Source organism: Manis javanica, chromosome 3, assembly GCF_040802235.1.
Source record: "Manis javanica isolate MJ-LG chromosome 3, MJ_LKY, whole genome shotgun sequence".
NCBI classification, from domain to species: Eukaryota; Metazoa; Chordata; class Mammalia; order Pholidota; family Manidae; genus Manis; species Manis javanica.
The window spans coordinates 56,942,297-56,961,897 of record NC_133158.1 but is presented as its reverse complement, the minus strand read 5'-3'; the positions used below and the strand labels follow the sequence as shown (position 1 = coordinate 56,961,897).

The 19,601-nt window shown below is 38.6% G+C and overlaps 2 protein-coding genes across 5 annotated transcripts in view; one reads left to right on the top strand and one right to left on the bottom strand.

Annotated features, from left to right (window-relative positions):
- UMPS (uridine monophosphate synthetase) overlaps positions 1–17,418 on the top strand; it is a 42,121-nt gene extending 24,703 nt beyond the window's left edge. For all 4 annotated transcript variants that reach the window (XM_017678287.3, XM_037012967.2, XM_017678289.3 and 1 more), the window contains 2 exons: positions 774–888; positions 15,729–17,418. In XM_017678287.3, coding sequence (XP_017533776.1) covers positions 774–888; positions 15,729–15,898 — 285 coding nt within the window. In that variant the 3' untranslated portion in view covers positions 15,899–17,418. The remainder of the gene's footprint in view (positions 1–773; positions 889–15,728) is intronic.
- ITGB5 (integrin subunit beta 5) overlaps positions 989–19,601 on the bottom strand; it is a 140,965-nt gene continuing 122,352 nt past the window's right edge. The window contains exon 13 of the mRNA XM_073231522.1: positions 989–1,143. Within this exon, the coding sequence (XP_073087623.1) occupies positions 1,124–1,143 (20 nt within the window). The 3' untranslated portion in view covers positions 989–1,123. The remainder of the gene's footprint in view (positions 1,144–19,601) is intronic.

Sequence of the window (19,601 nt, the reverse complement as noted above, 5' to 3'; positions counted from 1 at the left end):
TGGAACAATGAAAAGGTCACAGGGCCCTGGGGCCAGAGTTTAACCCCACCCTTGGGTTGCCCATAAATGTCTGATTCCCATCTCTCACAGCAGGGTATTCACGAGTCAGTACTATGATTGGCATTCTGGGAGTCTGGGGCTGGCTCATGGACTTGTGGTAGGTGGTAGTTCTTGGTGGCAAGAATGGAATGGTATGAGCCTCAGGGAAGAGCCAAATTAGAAAGACATGCCTTCTAGAGAAACTTCTGTGAATGCGAACTAATGGCATAGATGTTGTGGAGACCAGTTACTGGCAAATGTTAGAGGACGAGGAAAACAATAAAGATGAGATTTCTTGAGGCTCCTATGTGGCTGTATTTTATATATTGGCTGGCCTTGGATATGGAGTCCCCTGTGGAAATAGGCAATAAGTCTTCAATGTGGCTTCATACCATTAAACTGTACCCTCCTCATATCCTTTTTTGGAAGTAGATTGGTTTCCAAGTGTTATTACAGGTATTTATGCAGTATCTGGACTATAAATGCATATAACATAGAATTTTTACTGTTTTTAGGGTATTGTTAAATCTTAAGGTCTTAATGGAATAAGTATGTAGATTCATATCTAAGTACCTGTTTTAGATACAGTGAATTTGGTATGAAGTGAGAAAAGATATGTATAAAATAGCAAAGTTTACTACTAGTTAACAGAGTTGATTTTTTACTTTAGTTGTAGAACTATCATTCTGTGTGATTACTGCTTTCTTATAATCTGTCCTGTTACATTCCATTAGGTTAGAATGGCTGAGGAACATTCTGATTTTGTGGTCGGTTTTATTTCTGGCTCCCGAGTAAGCATGAAACCAGAATTTCTTCACTTGACTCCAGGAGTTCAGTTAGAAGCAGGAGGTAAGTCTATTCATTGATCATGCGTTTTCCAGAATGCTTAAGGACAAATGCTGTAGGCTAAACAAACCCCAACGTTTGGTTCTTTCTTGGGACTTTGCAGAGCCTTTGATGTAGTAATGTTTGCTGTGACTTTCCAGCATGGAGATATGTGGTTCCCTTGTGTCAAGCTTTTTCAGCAGTCTGTGAAATGCAGTTGTAGTGGCTATAAAATGGTGCATTTTCTCCTGGATAGTCTTCAGTCCATAAAGGAGTAATCTAGATTATAGAAAAACACATATTTAAATATCCTATGGGACTCAGTAAAGATGCTTCAGTTTTGAATGGGGAGGAAATGATGACCTAGGAACATTGTTCCTGCATTGGTTATTGTGCATGAAAGGTTGCTCATCACAGGTGTGGGAGAGTATTCTATTCCATTTTCCATCTTTCCTCCTTTTGGGGTTAGGCTTAAGAAGTTGGAGATCAGAACTATGACCAGTAGGGTTCTCACTCAGCAAAACTGTTTACATTGAAAACAACTATGCTTATCACTCCTCAGCAGAATTTGGGAGGTTGATAGCTCTGATTTTGTTTTTACATTGACAAGTCAAAAGATACTTTAAAAATATTGAAAGTATATGCTAGTCATTCTTGTATAACTCATGCACATCTCTCCTTCACACCATTCTTTCCCCAGTCTGGCTTCCTTCTCCCTCTTCCCTCTCATTATGTCAGAGTGACGTAAGTGGTGTGTTATGTATCCTTCTGGCCCTTGGTTTTACATGTACAGGAATACCTTGTTTTAATGCCCTTTATTTTATTGTGCTTCATAGATACTGTTGTTTTTACAAATTCAAGTGGGGCAACCCTGCATTGAGCAAGTCTATAGGATCTATTTTTCCAACAATTCTCACTTTATGTCTGTGTGTCACATAGTTCAAATTTTTTCATTACTGTACTTAATGGTGATCTTTGATATTACTTATTTTAATTGTTGGGTCACCCTTATAAGATGGTGAACTTAATTGATAAATGCTGTGTGTGTCCTGACCACTCCTCTGACCATTTGTTCCCTGCCTCTGTCCCTGTCCTTGAGTCTCCCTATTCCCCGAAATATAACAATATTGAAATTAGGCCAGTACATAACCCTGCAGTGGTTTCCTGAGTGTTCAAGTGAAAGGAGAAGTCACATATCTTACATATATCTCTCATATCTCTCTCAAAATCACATTTGATTTTGATTTTAAATCAAAAGCTAAGAATGATTAAGCTTAGTGAGGAAGGTATGTCAAGAGAGGCTGAAAACTATACCTCTTTGTCAGTTAGCCAAATTGTGAATGCAAAGGACAAGTTCTTTACGGAAATTAATAATGCTCCAGTGAACACAGGAATGGTAAGTGAAACGGCCTTATTGCTGATATGGAGAAACTGTTAGTGGTCTGGATAGATCAAACCAGCCAGAGCATTCCCTCAAGCCAAAGCCTAACCCAGAGCAAGGCCCTAACTCTCTTCAGTTCTGTGAGGGGTGAGCAAGGTGTGGAGGCTGCAGAAGAAAAGCTGGAAGATGCAGAGGTTGGTTTCATGAGGTTCAAGGAAAGAAGGTGTCTCCATAACAAAAGTGTTAAGGGCAAATTATCCAGAAATTTGGCCTAGGTAATTAATGAAGTTAGCTAGCAGATGAAACAATAGAAAAGGATGTCATCTAGGACTTTCATAGCTGGAGAGAAGTCAAGGCATGGCTTCAGAGGAAAGGCTGACTCTCATGCAGCTGGTGACTGAAGTTGAATGCTCATGACCATTCTGAAAATCCTCGGTCCCTTATGAATTATGCTCAATTTACTCTGTGCTGTCAGTGGAATAACAAGGCATGGATGACAGCACATCTGTTTACAATAAGGTTTACTAAATATTTTAAGGCCGTTGTTGAGATTGCAGAAAAAAAGATTGTTTTCAAAATATGACTGCTCATTGACAATGCCCTTGGTCACCCAAGAGCTCTGTTGGAGATATTCAGTGAGATTATTGTTTTCATGTGTGCTAACACAACATCCATTTTGTGGCCCATTTTGACTTTCATGTCTTATTATTTAAGAAATACATTTCATACGGTTATACCTGCCATATAGTGATTCCTCTGGTGGAGCTGGTCAAAGTAAATTGACAACTTTCTGGAAAAAGATTCACCATTCTAGATGCCATTAAGAACATCATGAGTGATTCATGGGAAGAGGTCAAAATAGCAACATTAGAAAGTTTGGAAGAAGTTGATTCTATTCCCTCATAGATGACCTTGAGGGGTTCAAGAACCATTGCAGATACGGTGGAATAAGCAAGAGAATTAGAAGCAGAGTCTGAAGATGTGACTGAAATGCTGCAACATCATGATAAAACTTAAAAGAATGAGGAATTGCTTCTTACATGGAATCTACTTGTGAAGATGGTTGAAATGACAACAAAGGATTTAGAATATTATGTAAGCTTAGTTGATAAAACAGTGGCAGGGTTTGAGAGAACTGACTCTGATTTCGAAAGAAGTTCTGTGAGTAAAATACTGTCAGACAGCATCAGATGCTGCAGAGAAATCATTCATGAAAGGAAGAGTCAATTGTTGCAGCAAGTGTCATTGTTGTCTTCTTTTAAGAAACTGCTACAACCACTCAATCAGCAGCAACCATCAACAATGATGCAAGACTCCCCCACTATCAAAAAGATTACAACTCACTGAAAACTCAGGTGATAGCTAGCATCTTTTAGCAGTAAAGTACGTTTTAATTAAGATACTCACTTTTTTTAGACAAAATGCTGTTGTACACTTCCTTGACTATGGCATAGTATAAAATAACTTGTATATGCACTGGGAAACCAAAAAACTTTGATTATGGCAGTGGTCTGGAATCAAATTCACAGTATCTCCAAAATACGCCTGTGCTCACATATGCACAGTTTGGAGAATGTTTTATGTATGTGCAGCTATATTACATTTCCACATCTAGAGTTACCTTTAAACAACTGCATACTATTGAGCTATGATTTGGCCATAATATGTTAAACCCTTTCCTGTTGATGCATTTGGAACATCCTTATATATATTTTTGCACATGTAGAGTTCTTCTGGAATACTCTTCTAGGCTAACTCCTTGAGGATGAGAGTTCTTTTGGAAGAATGAGTATCTTCCAGCACAGTGCCACTGCGATTCATAAATGTTCTATAAATTCTCAGGCACATGTTGAAGGAGTGGCCATTATGCTGTATAGGAGCAGGTGAAAGAGTTAGTTGGTAGTTCTGTGACAACAGAGTAATGATCATGGCTATGAGTTTGGTAAACTTTGGTTTTTAAAGAAATATTAGAATGTTCAGGATCTTCTGACTTTGCCATCTTGAACCAGAACCCCACTTTTTCCTTGCTGTAGTATTTCTCTGAAATACTAGAACTAGAGGATACCCATTAACTCTGAAGGAGCTAATATTAGTTTAACTACACTTAGGAAAAGGAAGGTATTGCCATTTTTGGGATTTTGTTTTTAATTGTACTTCAATGTTTTCTGTTTAATCAGGAAGAAAATGAGTACTAAGGCAACTATTATAAAGCCTTAGATAGACATGTGCTTTTGCTGAGGCCTACCCTGTAGTGTATAAAACCTATAATGTGTAAGTGGGTAATGGAAATGGCATAGAAGAACTCCAGTATCATTAATGACTTGGACCAGAGAGATGAGACCCCCAGAACATCTAGCTTTGAAAAGCAGCATGGCTGTGGTGATCTGGCTCCTAAAGGGCTTGTGCTCTTGGACTAACCTACTCCAGGGCCCAGCTCTGATGCAGCCGATTGTGCCAGGTGAAAGAGGGGAGGCTCACCTGGCTATATTAAAGCATCAGCCTGAAAAGTAGGCATCTCATTTAACAGGCACACATCTCAGAGCCTGTTGGAACACTCTGGAGAAACACTTGGGAGATGGAGACTGGTGGGCACCATCTCTCTTTTTTCACCATCTTTATACTCCCCTTTTGCTTTGGTATAGCCAGCAGGCACCATCTTCACACACACTGCTACACTCCAGAGCACCAGTATCTCCTGGAAGGCAGCTTTTGTATGCATCTGATGCCCTGATTTTTGTGGCTGCTTCCCAGGGAACACCCCTTGATTGCTTGGTCTAGAGGCCAGGGGACCTTGTGTTTCAGGGTCCCATGGGACTGTAACAAGTGGAGACAGTACCTGGCAGATAACCACCACTAGGGCATTGCACAGACAGCAGATTGAAACCCCTCCCCACCCAGGCTTTCAGAGTTTTGGCCTGAGAGTCAGACTTCTGGTTTGATACACATCTAGTGTGGCCTTGGAACTGCTCTCAGGAAACAGAGACCAGTGGACACAATCTTTGTGCTCCCCTTCTGCATTGCTCCAGCTCACTGCTGTCCACCAGAAAGGAGCTAATACCCTTGTCTGGTGCCCCAATTTTTGCAGCTGCTATGAGACATCTCTAATGGCCTCTCTGGTGGCCAGTGGTACTTACACTTGTAGGTCTCACAGGGTTGTAACCAACAGAGAAAGAGTTCTGAAACAGTTACCAGCCCCAGGACACAGCAAGAGAGAACACACTTAGGAGTTCAGTTTTCTGTGAGGCCTATTAGCTCATCATAGCTGCAGCTTGAGGGGTAGACTTTAATTCAACACATATCAAAGAGCTGGCTGATCCTTTCCAGAGACCTCAGAGTGCAGGCACTATCTTTGCATGTACTCACTGCTGAACTCCAGAGTGCCAGTATCTTCTGGAACAGAGCTCTAACATGTCTGGTACCCTGGTATGTAAATTTGTTGTCTCAGTTTTTGTGCCTACCACCCAAGATACTGTTTCATCACCTGGCTATAGTAGCTGGGGACTTGTAATCCTCAGTCCCATGGGATTGTAACAATCTGATGGTTATCAGCAGGCTACCACTCCAAGGGTACTGCAGAGACAGCAGACTGAAACACACCCCCAGGTTTCTGTGAATGAGCCTGTCAGCTTGAGGGGAGGCTTTGGTTTGGGCACAGAGCTGTTTTCAGGGAATTTAAGCAGTGGATGCTGTCTTTGTACTCTCCATCTGGCTTGCTGCAACTCACTAGTGTCTCCCAGATCAGTGTTTATGTACTCATCCAGAGCCCTGAGTTTTGCAACTGCTGCCCATGGGATATCTCTGGATATCTTCAGACATCAGGCTCTGGTGGCCAGCATGGCTAACACTTGAATCCCACAGGACTGCATATTATTTTGCACATTTTAAAAGCAGAGGGTCTGGTTTCAAATTAGGTTGAGTCTAGGTACTGACTGAGATAGGGGACACTGATAAGTTTTGGCATACCCTCAGCTGTTGGGAGCTATTTAAAAAATGTAAGAGGCTGCTTGGACAATCACGAAGGTTTGAGAGACAACCAAGAGGTAGGATAGGTTGAACGACAAGGTTAATCTATGTGAGTTTCCTCCTTCAAGACTGGGAAAGGTGGGTATTTCATCTAATTCATAGAAACCAACACTGAATCAAGCATAATAAAGGAATATATTCAAAACAAAAGAACAAGACAAAACCTTAATGAAAGAGTTATAATTTACCTGATAAAGAGTTCAAAGTAATGGTCATAAAGATGCAACACTGAACTTGGGAGAAGAATGGATGAACACTGTAAGAACTTCAGCAAAAGAGAAAATATAAGAAAGAATCAAATAGAAATAACAGAGCTGAAGAATACAGTAACTGAACTGAAAAATACAACAGATGGGTTCAACTGCACACTAGATGAAGCAGAAGAGAGAATCAGTGAAATCAATAACAAAGCAATGGAATTCATCCAATAAGAGCAACAAAAAGAAAAAAACAAAAAATGGAGATAGCTTAATCGACTTACAGGACAGCAAGCCAATTGACTTTCAAATTGGGGTTTCAAAAGGAAGAGGAGGGGGAAAGGGGCAAAAAAATTATTTGAAGAAATAGTGGCTAAAAAACACCTCTAACCTGGGGAAGAACATGGATATCCAGATTCAGGAAGCCCAAAGAGTACCAAATAAGATGAACCTGAAAAGACTACACCAAGGCACATTTTAGTTAAGATGTCAAAAGTAAAGATAAGAAGAGAATCTTTATGATTGCAAGAGATAAACAACGTGTTACATACAAGAGAACCCCTCCCTCCCCCATAAGCATATCAGAAGATTTTTCAGTAGAATCTTTTCAGAAGGGGTAGTATGGTATATTCAAAAGTGCAAAAAAAAAACTTCCAACAAAGAACTCCAGTAAAGTTACCATTCAGAATTGGAGTCAAGATGATAAGTTTCCAAACTAGGAAATACTAAAGGAGTTCATCACTAAACTGGCCTTAGAAGAAATCTTCAGGGGACTTTTTAAAGCTGAAATAAAGAGTGCTAGTTAAATAACAAGAAAACATGAAAGAATACATCTCAAGAGTGGCATGATATGTATAAAGTGCTGAAAGGAAAAAAAAACCTATAACCAGGAATACTCCATCCTGGGTAGGGTTATCACTCAGAATGAAGGGGAGAGAAACGGTTTCCCAGACAAACGTTAAGGCATTCACCACCACTAAACAGGATTTAGAAGAAATGTTAAAGGGGACTTCTTTAAGCAGAAAAGAAAAGCCCATAATTAGAAGAAATTTATTTTAACAAAAAAATTTCACTGGTAAAAATAAACATACAGTAGATCACTTAAAAGCTTCAAAGTATGAAAGTTAAAAGATAAAAGTTAGTAAAATCAATTACATCTAAAAAATAAGTCACAAAAAGATTTGACATCATACATATAAAACAGTAAAAATGTGCTTTTACAATATAGAATGTTATATATGAACTTCATGGTTACCACAAACCAAAAACCTATAATACACACAAAAAGAAAAAATCCAGGTGTTAAATTAAAGCCATCAATCACAAAGAGAGCAAGAGAAGAAACAGGACTCAGGACTAAAAAAACACTAGAAACAATTAACAAAATGAAGTAAGTACTTACCTATCAATAACTACTCTAAATATAAATGCTAAATGTTCCGGTCAAAAGACATACAGTGGTGACTAAATGGATTAAAAAAATAAGACCCATCTTTATGCTGCCTGCAAGAGACTCACTTAGACATAAAGACATACAGACTGAGGTGAAGAGACAATAAAAAAAATTGCATGCAAATGGGTGTTAAAAGAGCTAGTGTAGCAATAATTATATCAAACAAGATTGTCTCTTGCTACAGTCTTTTAGTCTAAGCCATTACACATAATGATAAAGGGATTGACCTAACATAAGGAGATAGACCTCATGTTAGGTCACAAAACAAGTCTCAGTAAATTTAAGAAGACTGAAATCATATCTAGAATCTTTTCTGACCATAACAGCATGTAACTGGAAATGAATTACTGAAAAAAGACTGGGAAAAAAAACATGTGGAAGCTAAACAACATGCTACTACACAACCAGTGGGTCAGAGAAATCCAAAAATACTTAGAAAGTAATGAAAACAGAAATAAAACAGTTCAAAATCTTTGGGATGTAGGAAAAGAAAAGCAAGTCCTAAGAGAGAAGATTATAGCAGTACAGGCCTATCAGGAAGACAGAAACATTTAAAATACTCTAACCCAGTATGTAAAGGAACTTAGAAGAAAAAGAATAAAGCCCAGAGTTAGTAGAATAAAGGAAATAATAAAGATCAGAGTGGAAATAAATGAAATACAGATTTAAAAAACAAATAAAAAAGATCAGTAAAACTAAGACCTGATTCTTTGGAAACATAAACAAAATTGATAAACCTTTAGCCAGACTCATCCAATAAGAGAGGATCTGAATAAATAAAATCAGAAATGAAAGAAGTTATAACTGATACCACAGTAACATGAAGGATTATAAGAGACTACTATGAAAAATTTTATGGCAACTAATTGATAATCTAGAAGAAATGGATAAATTCTTAGTAACATACATTCTTCTAAGGCTGAACCAGACCAATTACTAGTAATGAAACTAGTCATAAACCAGTAATAAAAAAAATCCAACAAACAAAATTCCAGGTCTTTATGGCTTCACAGATGAATTCTACAACACATTTAAAGAATAGTGAATACCTAACCTTTTCAAACTATTCCACAAATTAGAAGAGGAAAATTATCCTTCCAAGTTCATTCCAACAGGGCGGCATTTCCCTAATACCAAAACCAGAGACACTGCAAAAAATGAAAATTAACAGACCAGTGTTGCCGCTGAGCAGATGCAAAAATCCTCAAGAAAATATTAGCAAAGCACATGGAACAACAAATTAAAAGGATTGTTCTACACAACCAAGTAGAATTTATTCCAGAGATGCCATGATGGTTCAGTATCCATCAATCAATGTGATAATACCACATTAACAAAAAGAAGGATAAAAACAATATGATCATCTCAACAGATGCAGAAAAGGCATTTGACAAAATTCAACATCCATTCATGACAAAAACTCAACATCCATTCATGTCAAAAAAACAAGTGGGTATAGAGGGAATGTACCTCAACATAATAAAGACCATGTGACAAACCCAGAACTAATATCATACTCAACAATGAACACTTTTCCTCTAAGATCAGAAACAAGACAAGGATGCCTACTCTGGCCATTTTCTGAGCATAGTACTGGAAGTCCTAGCCACAGCAATGAAAAAAAGAAATAAAAGGCATGCAGATTGTTAAGGAGAAAGCAAAACTGTCATTTGCAGATGACATGACACTAAAAATAGAAAACCTTAAAGACTCCACTAAAAAAGTCAGACATAATAAATGATAAATGAATTTAGTGAAGTTGCAGGATACAAAATCATGTAAATTAGTTGCATTACAATACACTAATAGCAAACAGATAGAGAAATTGAGAAAACAGTCCCATTTACAACTGCATCAAAAATAATAAATACCTAGGAGTAAATTAAATCAAAAGAGGTGAGAAACATTTATTCTGCAAACTATATGCAATTGATGAAAAAATCTGAAGGTAAATATACTGTGGTCAGGATTGGAAGAGTAAATATTGTTAAATGGCCATACTGCCCAAAGCAATCCCTATCAAAATACCACAGCCATTTTTCACAGAACTAGAACAAATAATCCTAAAATTTGTAAGGAACCACCACAAAAGACCCCAAATAGCTAAAGCAGTCTTTAGAACAAAGCTGGTGTCATGCTTCCTGGTTTCAAACTATACTCCAATGCTGCAGTAACCAAAACAATATGGTACTGCCCCAAAAAAGACACATGGATCCATGGAACAGAGTACAGAGCCCAGAAATAAACCCATGCTTATATAGACAATTAATCTGTGACAAAAGAGGCAAGAATATACAATGGGGAAAGGACAATCTCTTCAATAAATGGTGTTGGAAAAATTGGACAGCTTCATTCAAAAGAATGAAACTTGGACCATACACAAAAATAAGTTCAAAATGGTTTAAAGACCTAAATGTAAGACCAAAAACCATAAAACGCCTAAAACAAAACATAGGTAGTAAGTTCTGGGACATTGGCTTTTAGCAATGTTTTTCTGGCTATGTCTTCCCCCCCTGCCCCCAGCCCTCTGCAAGAGAAACAAAAGCAAAATAAACAAGTGGAGTACATCAAACTAAAAAGCTTCTGCACAGCAAAGAAAATCATTGTTGAAATGAAAATGCAACCTATTGAATGGGAGAATATGTTTGCAAATGATTTATCTGATAAAGAGTTAACATCCAAAATATATAAAGAATTGATACAACTCAACACAAAAAACCCATAATCATTAAAAAATGGGCAGAGGACCTGAATGGGTGGTTTTTCCAAGAGGAAATTTGGAATTTTTTCCAAGACATACAGATGGCCAACAGACATGAAAAGTTACACAACGTCACACCAATCATCATGGAAATGCAAATCAAACCGCAATGAGCTATCAACTCACAGTGGCTAGAATGGCTATTATAAGACAGGAAATAACAAGTGTTGCCAAGCATGTGGAGAAAAGGGAGCTCTTGTGCACTGTTGGTGGGAATGTAAAATGGTGCAGCACTGTTGGTGGGAATGTAAAATGGAAAACAGAATGGAGTTTCCTCAAAAAACTGAAAGTGGAAATACCATACAACACATTAATTCCACTTGTGGGTATTTACCTGGCAATTCAAAAAGATAGATGCACCCACTGTGTTTTTACTACAGCTAGGTTATAGAAGCATTAGGTACCCATGGATAGATGATGGGACAAGAAAGATATGGCATATATACACAGTGGAAAATTACTTATCATACAAAAGAATGAAATCTTGCCATTCATGACAACATGGTAGACCTAGAGGGTATTATGTTGAGTGAAATAAGTCAGAGAAAGACAAATTGCGGTATTATTTCATTTTTATGAAGAAATGAAACACAAACCAGAAATAAAATCATAAAGGCAGGAAACAAACCAGTGGTTGGCACAGAGGAAGAGCTTGGGGGGATTGGCAAAATAGTTGATGGGGATAAACTTACAATTAGAAAATAAGTTACAGGGATGAAAAGTACAGCATAGGGAATATAGTCAATAATAATGTAATAACCTGGTATGGTAACAGATGGTAACTATGCTTATCCTAGTGAGTATTTTATAATGTATATAATTGCCTAACCATTATGTTTACACCTGGAACTAATGTACTTTTTTAAATTAAAAAAAGTTACAATGTGAGAAAATAGAAAATCTCACTTTAAAGGTAAATACATAGTAAAGGTTACGGATTGTTCACTATAAAGTTAAAAGATCTAGTAAAAATAATTATAACTGCAGTAATTAATTAATTAGATGATAAAACAATTCAAAATGTGACATCAAAAACCAAACATGGGAAATAAATAAAACAACTTGTTATCAACTTAAAACGGACTACTATGTATTTAACATGGATATATCATGGCAACCATAGTAAAAAATCCTATAGTAACTACACCAAAGATAAAAGAGAAAGGAACCAAAGCCTACCACTAAAGAAATTGATCAATCCATAAAGGAAGACAGCAAGAGAAGAACAGAGAGAAACCACAAAATACCCAGAAAACAGTTAACAAAATGGAAATGAGTACACACCTAACAGTAATTACTGTAAGTGTAAATGAACCAAATCCTCTAATGAAAAGACATAAGAGTAGTTGTATGGATTAAAATACAAGACCCACCTACATGATGCCTACAGGAGGTTCACTTCAGATATAAGGACACACAGAGACTGAAAGTGAAGAAATGGAAAAATATATTCCATGCAAATGGAAACCGAAAGTAAGCTTGGGTAGCAATACCTAAATCAGCCAGAACAAACTTTAAAATAAAGACTGTAAATAGAGACAAAGAAGGACATTACATAGTGATAAAGGGTCAACCCAACAAGAGGATGTAACAATAAATATTTATGCACCCAAGGTAGGAGCACTTAACTATATAAGCAAGAATTAACAGACCTAAAGGGAGAAATAAACAGCAATACAATAATAGCAGGGAACTCTTAATACCTCACTTACATCAATGGGTAGATCATCTAGACAGTAAATCAATAAGGAAACATTGGCCTTAAGTGACACATTAGACCAGATGGACTCAACAGTGATCTACATAGAACATTCCATCCTCTAAGAGAGTACACATTCTTCTCAAGTGTACCTAGAACATTCTCCAGGAGTAAATATGTTGAAATGAGAGAAGTCTAATTTCCAAAGTATACAGAGACTCCACAAGAAAATTCCAAGCCAATATCCCTGATGAATAGATGCATATATTTGTAACATAATATCAACAAAATGAATTGAACAATAAATATATTAAAAGGATCATACAACAAAATCAAATGTGATTTATCTAAAGATGCAAGGATGGTTCAACATCTGTAATAAGTTAGAGTGATTCACCACATTAACAAAATAAAGGATGAAAGTTATATGATCATCTCAATAGATGCAGAGACAGCATTTGACAAAATTCAACATCTACTTGTGATAAAGACTTAACAAAATGGATACAGAGGGAACATATCTCAACATCATAAAGGCCATATATTGCAAGCCTACAGCTAACAACATACTAAACAGTGAAAAGCTTAAAGCTTTTCTAAGATCAAGAACAAGACAAGGATACCCACTCTTGCCAGTTCTTTTCAGTATGTTATTGGAAGTCTTAGACATAGCAATTAGTCAAGAAAAAGACATGGAAGGCATTCAAGCTGTAAAGAAAGAAGTAAAACTGTCACTATTTGTAGATGACATGTATCACTATATATAGAAAACTAAGAATAAGGTAATTCAGAACAGTTCCAGGATATAAAGTCAATATACAGAAATCTATTTCCTTTGTATATTATTTTTAATTGGAATAAAGTTTTTATACAATGTTACACTGGTTTCAGATGTACAACATAGTACTTCAATAATTATATACATTATTAGATGCTTGTGTTGTGTTTCTATAGATTGATAACAAAGTACCAGGAAGAGAATTAAGAAAATATTCCCATTCTCAGTTACACCAAAAAGAATAAATACCTAGGAGTAAATTTAACCAAGGAAGTGAAAGACTTAGACACTGAAAACTATTAAGACACTGATGAAAAAAATTGAAGACTCAAATGTATGTATTAGAAGAAGTAGGATTGTTTAAATATCCATACTGCCCAAAGCAATCTACAGATTGAGTGCAGTCACTATCAAAATTCCAGAGGGGTTTTTCACAGAAATAGAATAAATCCTAAAATTTCTATGGAACCACAAAAGGCCCCAAATAGCCAATGTGATCTTGAGGAAGAACAACAGGGCTGGAGGGAGGCATCACACTCCCTGTTCTCAAACTGTATTTCAAAGCTTTTAGAAATCAAAACAGTGTGGAACTGGTATAAAAACAGACACATAGATCACTGGAACAGAATAGTGAGCCCAGAAATAAACCCATGCATATATTGTCAATTTACAACAAAGGAGCCATGACTGCACAGTGGGGAAAGGATAATATCTTAATAAAATGATACTGGGGAAAACTTGACAGCCATATGCAAAAGAATACAGCTAATTAACTCAAAATGGATTAAAAAGTTGAATATAAGAACCTGAAAACAAAAACTCTTAGAAGGAAAAAGGTAGTGAGCTCCTTGGCATAGGTCTTGGTGGTGATTTTTTACTCTGACACCAAAAGCAGCAAAAGCAAAAATAATAAACAAGTAGAACTATATTAAACCAAAAATTTCTGCACAGCAAAATAAACCACCAAAAACATGAAAAGGTAACTGACTGAATGGGAGAAAATATTTGTAAATCATATGTCTAATAATAGGCTAGTATCTAAAACAAATAAACTCAGTAGACAAAAATAAAAGTCAAACTAAAAATGTACAGAGGATCTGAAAAGACATTTTTCCAAAGAAGGCATGTAAATGGCCAACAGACACATACATGGAAGGATAGTCAACATTACTAATCATTAGAAATATTTCAAATCTAACCTATAATGAGTTATCACCCCACACCTGTTGATATCAAAAACCAAAGAAATAACTGTTGCTCAGGATGTGGGGAAAAAGGACCCTCATGCAATGTTGGTGAGAATGTAAATTGTGCAGTTACTAAGAAAAACTTAGTAAGGAGGTTCCTCAGAAAATTAAAAATAGACGTGAGCACAGATGTGAACTTTCTGCACAGCCCTATCAAGCGTTCAGATTATGTATAAGCCCTAATCCTTAATTTAACCCAGCAGTTCCATTTCTAGGTATTTATCCAAAGAAAACTTAAACATTAACTTGAAAGGATACATGCACACCTTTGTTCAATGGCCAAGATGTGGAAACAACCTAAGGATCCATAGATGGGTGAATGGATAAAGATGTGGTGTGTGTGTGTGTGTGTGATGGAATATTACTCAGCCATAACAACAAATGAAATCTTGCCATTTGCAACAATATAGATGGACCTGGAGGGTATTACATTAAATGAAATAAGTCAAAGACAAATACCATATGATTTCATGTATATGTGCAATCTAATAAAAACAAATGAACAATAAAAAAACAAAGCAGCTCATAGATACAGAAGACAGATTGGTGGTTGGAGTGGGTGAAGGGAGTCAAAAGGCACAAACTTCCAATTATAGAATATAAGTCATGGAGATGTAATGTACAGCATGCCTACTACTATAGTTCATAATACAATATTAAATATTTGACAGTTACTAAGAGTAAATATTAAAAGTTGTCATCACAAAAATTTTTTTATAGTAATGCAAGGTGACTGATATTAACTAGACTTATAATCAGTTCACAGTGTATACAAATACTGAATCATCATGTACGCTTTCAATTAATGTTACATGTCAATTATACCTCAATAAAAAAGAAAAGCCAAAATTAAGGATTAGGGTTTGTACATAATCTGAATGCTTGACAGGGCTGTGCAGAAAGTTCACATCTGTGCTCATGATCAGGCTAGATGCCTTGTGAGGACCTGGTCAACACTGTGTCACGTGACTCCGAGACGTATACTGAAATTGTCTTCAATTGTGAGGCCAAATTTTATTCTCTTGTTTTGGTATTGAACTTTTTTTGGCAACAGATTTTAGTTTTTTGATAAAGTAAAAATGCTCTAAAATTAGACATTAGCAAGGAGTTGGCTAGCATCTTCTCCACTGTGGAAGTCTCTGGCCTACCCAAGGAGTCTCTCTGCCTGCCTTTACTCACTTGCTGTGCAGAAGGGACATGGTAAATGGGGAGAGCAAGGCACATATTTATTTAAAGCTGGTCAGATCGTTTTTTGTAAAAGTCATATGACAGGTTTTCTGATTTCTTTCATATTGTGTTAAACAGTAACCTTTTTGTTTTTGCAGGGGATAATCTCGGCCAACAGTACAATAGCCCACAAGAAGTTATCGGCAGTCGTGGTTCTGATATCATCATTGTAGGCCGGGGCATACTAACATCAGCACATCGTCTGGGGGCAGCTGAGATGTACAGAAAAGCTGCTTGGGAAGCGTATTTGAGTAGACTTGATGTGTGAGTGTCTTGGATACATTTCTGTGAAGGCTGGAAGATGCAGTCTGCTGAGATGCACTGGCTTGAAATAATAATACTGCTTGGCTTCTTCCCCTGGTCCTGCGTTGGAATGACTTCTGGATAACCACAGTCTTTAGGGCAAATTGAACTTGTAATCCCTGCCTGTATGTTCATTTTCAAGCCTTCTTTTACTGAGACTGATGTTGATTAGGCACTCACAGTCCTGTTTTGGGGCCTTCCATGTTTGAGGATCCCCCATTTCTAGATCAAACTTCTTCATTGCCATGACACTTTTATCATATGAGGTTAAAACCAGTACCGCATTTCTTGTGTCCTTTATTCTGTGTCTAATGCAATGCCCAAACAATATGTAAATATGAGCTGTTCTTTTCTACTTAAAAGTGATGGTCCAGGTATGCAAATGATACTGATTCCAGAACTGCTGTTGCTCACTCACCAGGAGCGACATGGAGAAGTGGGACTAGCTGAGCCTGAACCCAAAACCTGGCTTTCATTTGAACAGATGGAGAGGGCTTCTGGCTTGTTTCTTCCCACAGGCAGCAGTTGTGGACCTGTGCTGAAACCTCTTACAGCTTCCTTTTGCCTTATTTGAATTACAAATGGACAAGCTGCTCCTTCATTTATTTAAAATAACTGCCGTGTCAAGATACCTAAGGTTCCATTTGGAGGTTTGCTTAAGAATCTTCCTACATAATTGTCCTGACATTGGCCAGAAGGGAAGTCAGCTTTCACTGGAAATAGAGGGAAGTGAGCCCAGCAACTGAGCTGCGCTGTTATCAAAGTTTCTGTGTTTCCACAGCACAGGGGCTGGGGACACCCCTTTCCTCACAGGCCCTACCCTCATACAGGGCATGACCAGTTAGGCAACACTTTATTCACTTCGGTCCCAAATGCACTGTTTCTCCCCAAAACTCCTGAGTTTCTGGACAATCCCTCTTCTCTAATACTAACATAAGATGTTTCCCATTTTTATGTCTTTGGTCTATTCAGGAAGCATCTTGGAAGGAAATCAAAGGTGTGGTGGGTTCAGATGGCCATTTAAAATGGCCCCATTCAAGGCCCTGGTTGAGCAGGGTCAGGGTGGCAGTGTAACTTGAAGGCTCTGAGTTCTGATTCTGCCAGCACACTCACGCTCTGCCCGTGCTGCTTGCCCGGGTCAGGCCTTAGGCAGGGCCAGGTGGGAGAGGACTCTTGCCGTTTCCTTATGCTGATAGCTCTTCCCTCCTTGACTGCCCCCCTCTGTTCTCAAAAGACTCAGGTAGATGAATTCAGCTCATGTTTTTATTGTTCCCTCTTGGAGTTTACCCTTAACAGCTTCTGCTCTGAAGTCCAGCTTGAGCTTCAGGACCCAGTGCTGCATTTCCAGAGAAGTTCCCTCTGGAAAGGGTAGATTATCAAGGAAAAACGCCAGGACAGGGAAGGGGCATAGCCCTGGGTCTTCTCTGGAGGAGCAGAAAGTTAGGAGGTGGAGGATAATTTCCTAATAAAAACTTGTAAAATCTCTGCAGTCTTTGAAGTCTCGGTGAGCTTGTCTGACACAGAGACCTTTGGAGTGATGTGCTGAGGGCTCAAAGTGCCCCCCAGTGGGCTCACTAGGTCTGGGTCCCAGGGTGCAGGGTGCGTCAGAGTCCCTGGAGCCTTGTTAAATCAGGGGCTGGCCCAGCATTTCAGACTGGTGGGTCTACAATGGCGCCTGAAAACCAGTTCTGGCGATACCAGTGCTGCTGGTCCAGGAGCCTATTTGAGAACTATTCTGCTGGTCAGCCACGTTTCTTCTTGGGATCTGCCACCCTCTCCTGCTGTCAGCCACTCCTGGCCCACATCAGGATGGGGGCACTGCCTGTTCTGTTACTGAAACTCACCCCCCCACCACATACCCCTGCCCTGCTAGGTAACTTTAAGGGAAATGAGAGGAGCATCAGAGAATCACCTAGTCCCTGCCATCAAAAATCTGCTTCAGATTTGGGGTGAGATCTGGAGATCTGCGTTCTGACAGAGGCCTCAGGTGCTTTTAGTTTTTCTTGAGACTAAACCCAGTGCCGCAGTCCTCTTAAAAAGCTCAGATTGGTGTCATACAACTTTGGAGCACAAACTGATTCAAAGAAGAACTTGGACTCTGAGCATTATAACACTTGGTCCTAGTAAAGAAAATGGGAACAGTCCCCACAGGGCGCCAAGAACATGTTAGACTAATGGAGGGGAGAACTCTATCCCCTGGCCTCCACCAATACTCTAGGCATTTAGTGGAGTATAAGCTAACCAACTTGTACTGCTGCAGGAACCCAAGAAACCTAGTCCAGCTCCCCGTCCTTAAAGTGTAGACCCAGAATGGTAAAGGGATCTGCTCCCAGCCAGCATGGCAAACACTGTCCTGGAATCTCAGACTCAACTCCCAACCTCACTTGTGCTAATGTGAGTCATCTCTAGGAAAAGCCGCCTACAGCAGCCCCTGGGAACTGTCTTAAAGTCTCTGAAAAAGGCATGGAGGGTGAAGATGGCAGCTGGAGAATACCTTTAATGCTCTTTTTCTCCCAACTTCCCCACTCTTCACCCACCTCTGCTGAACAAAAAATGGCTGCTGGGTCCATGCAGGCAAGGTTGGAAGCATGACTGCAGGCTCAGCCAGAATCAGCGAAGACAGGTGTGGGGTATTGTCGCCACTAAGGTAGGTGGGAGCAAGGAAAAGTAGAGGAGGGACTCAGGACTTGAAGAGTGCTGTGTGCGTGTGTCTGTACCCGCACGCACACACCTCAGGACCCACTGGATCTTCCTGGCCCAGGAGGAGCTGGTTTCAGACAGCCTCTCCCTGTTAGTGCACTGCTGGCCACCCACCAACCATGGGTTTGCTGCTATGAGGGTCCACCCACCTCTCAAGGTGTACAGAGCCACGGGAAGGCAAGAGAAAGAAAACACCTGAGGAAATCCAGCAACCAGGGGAGGAAAGCAAAGAAATGCACCTGCAACGGGGGTGAGCCCCAAGGTGGCAGGGATTTTTCCCTCGTGTTTATTGAGTATTCTCTGCACCTGGGACTGCCCAGCAACTGTTTCCGAATGACTGTGAGCATGAGTGACCTGCCACAGGATACACCCCACTTCAAAGGCTAAAATAACAAAATAATTTTTTGTTTGGGAAATGAGAAAAATATTTGAATTTGAAATTTTGATGGAAAAACTTAAAGATATGATAATAATGAGAACTACATTTGTGGGCTAGAAGATCAAGTAGAATATCAAAATTCAAAATAAGGGGACAAAGAAATGTAAATGATGGAATATAGGAGAGCCTTAGAGGAGAGATCTATGAATAAAAGATGTAAGGAGAGAAAAGAAATATAGAAATGACTGAGGTAAGTTTCCACAGATTGAAAAAATACTTGAGTCTGCAGATTAAAAAGGGCCCACTAAGTTCTAGGCAGAAGTTTTGGACAAATTCATACACCTAGGCATATCCTGTTAAAAATTATGAACTTTAAGGAAAAATTTTACAAGTATCTAGAGAAATAAATTAATTGCAAAGTAAAAAGAATCAGATTAGTAGCAGACTGGCATTTAACACTGGAAGCTTGCAGGCAGGCAGTGATTGACAGGCCCTGAGAAGAAAAGACTATCAGACCTGGTAATCCTGAACCCCCCTTGGTTTATAGCAACCTGATTGTGAGGGTTCTTGTCCTCCCTATAGCCTGCCA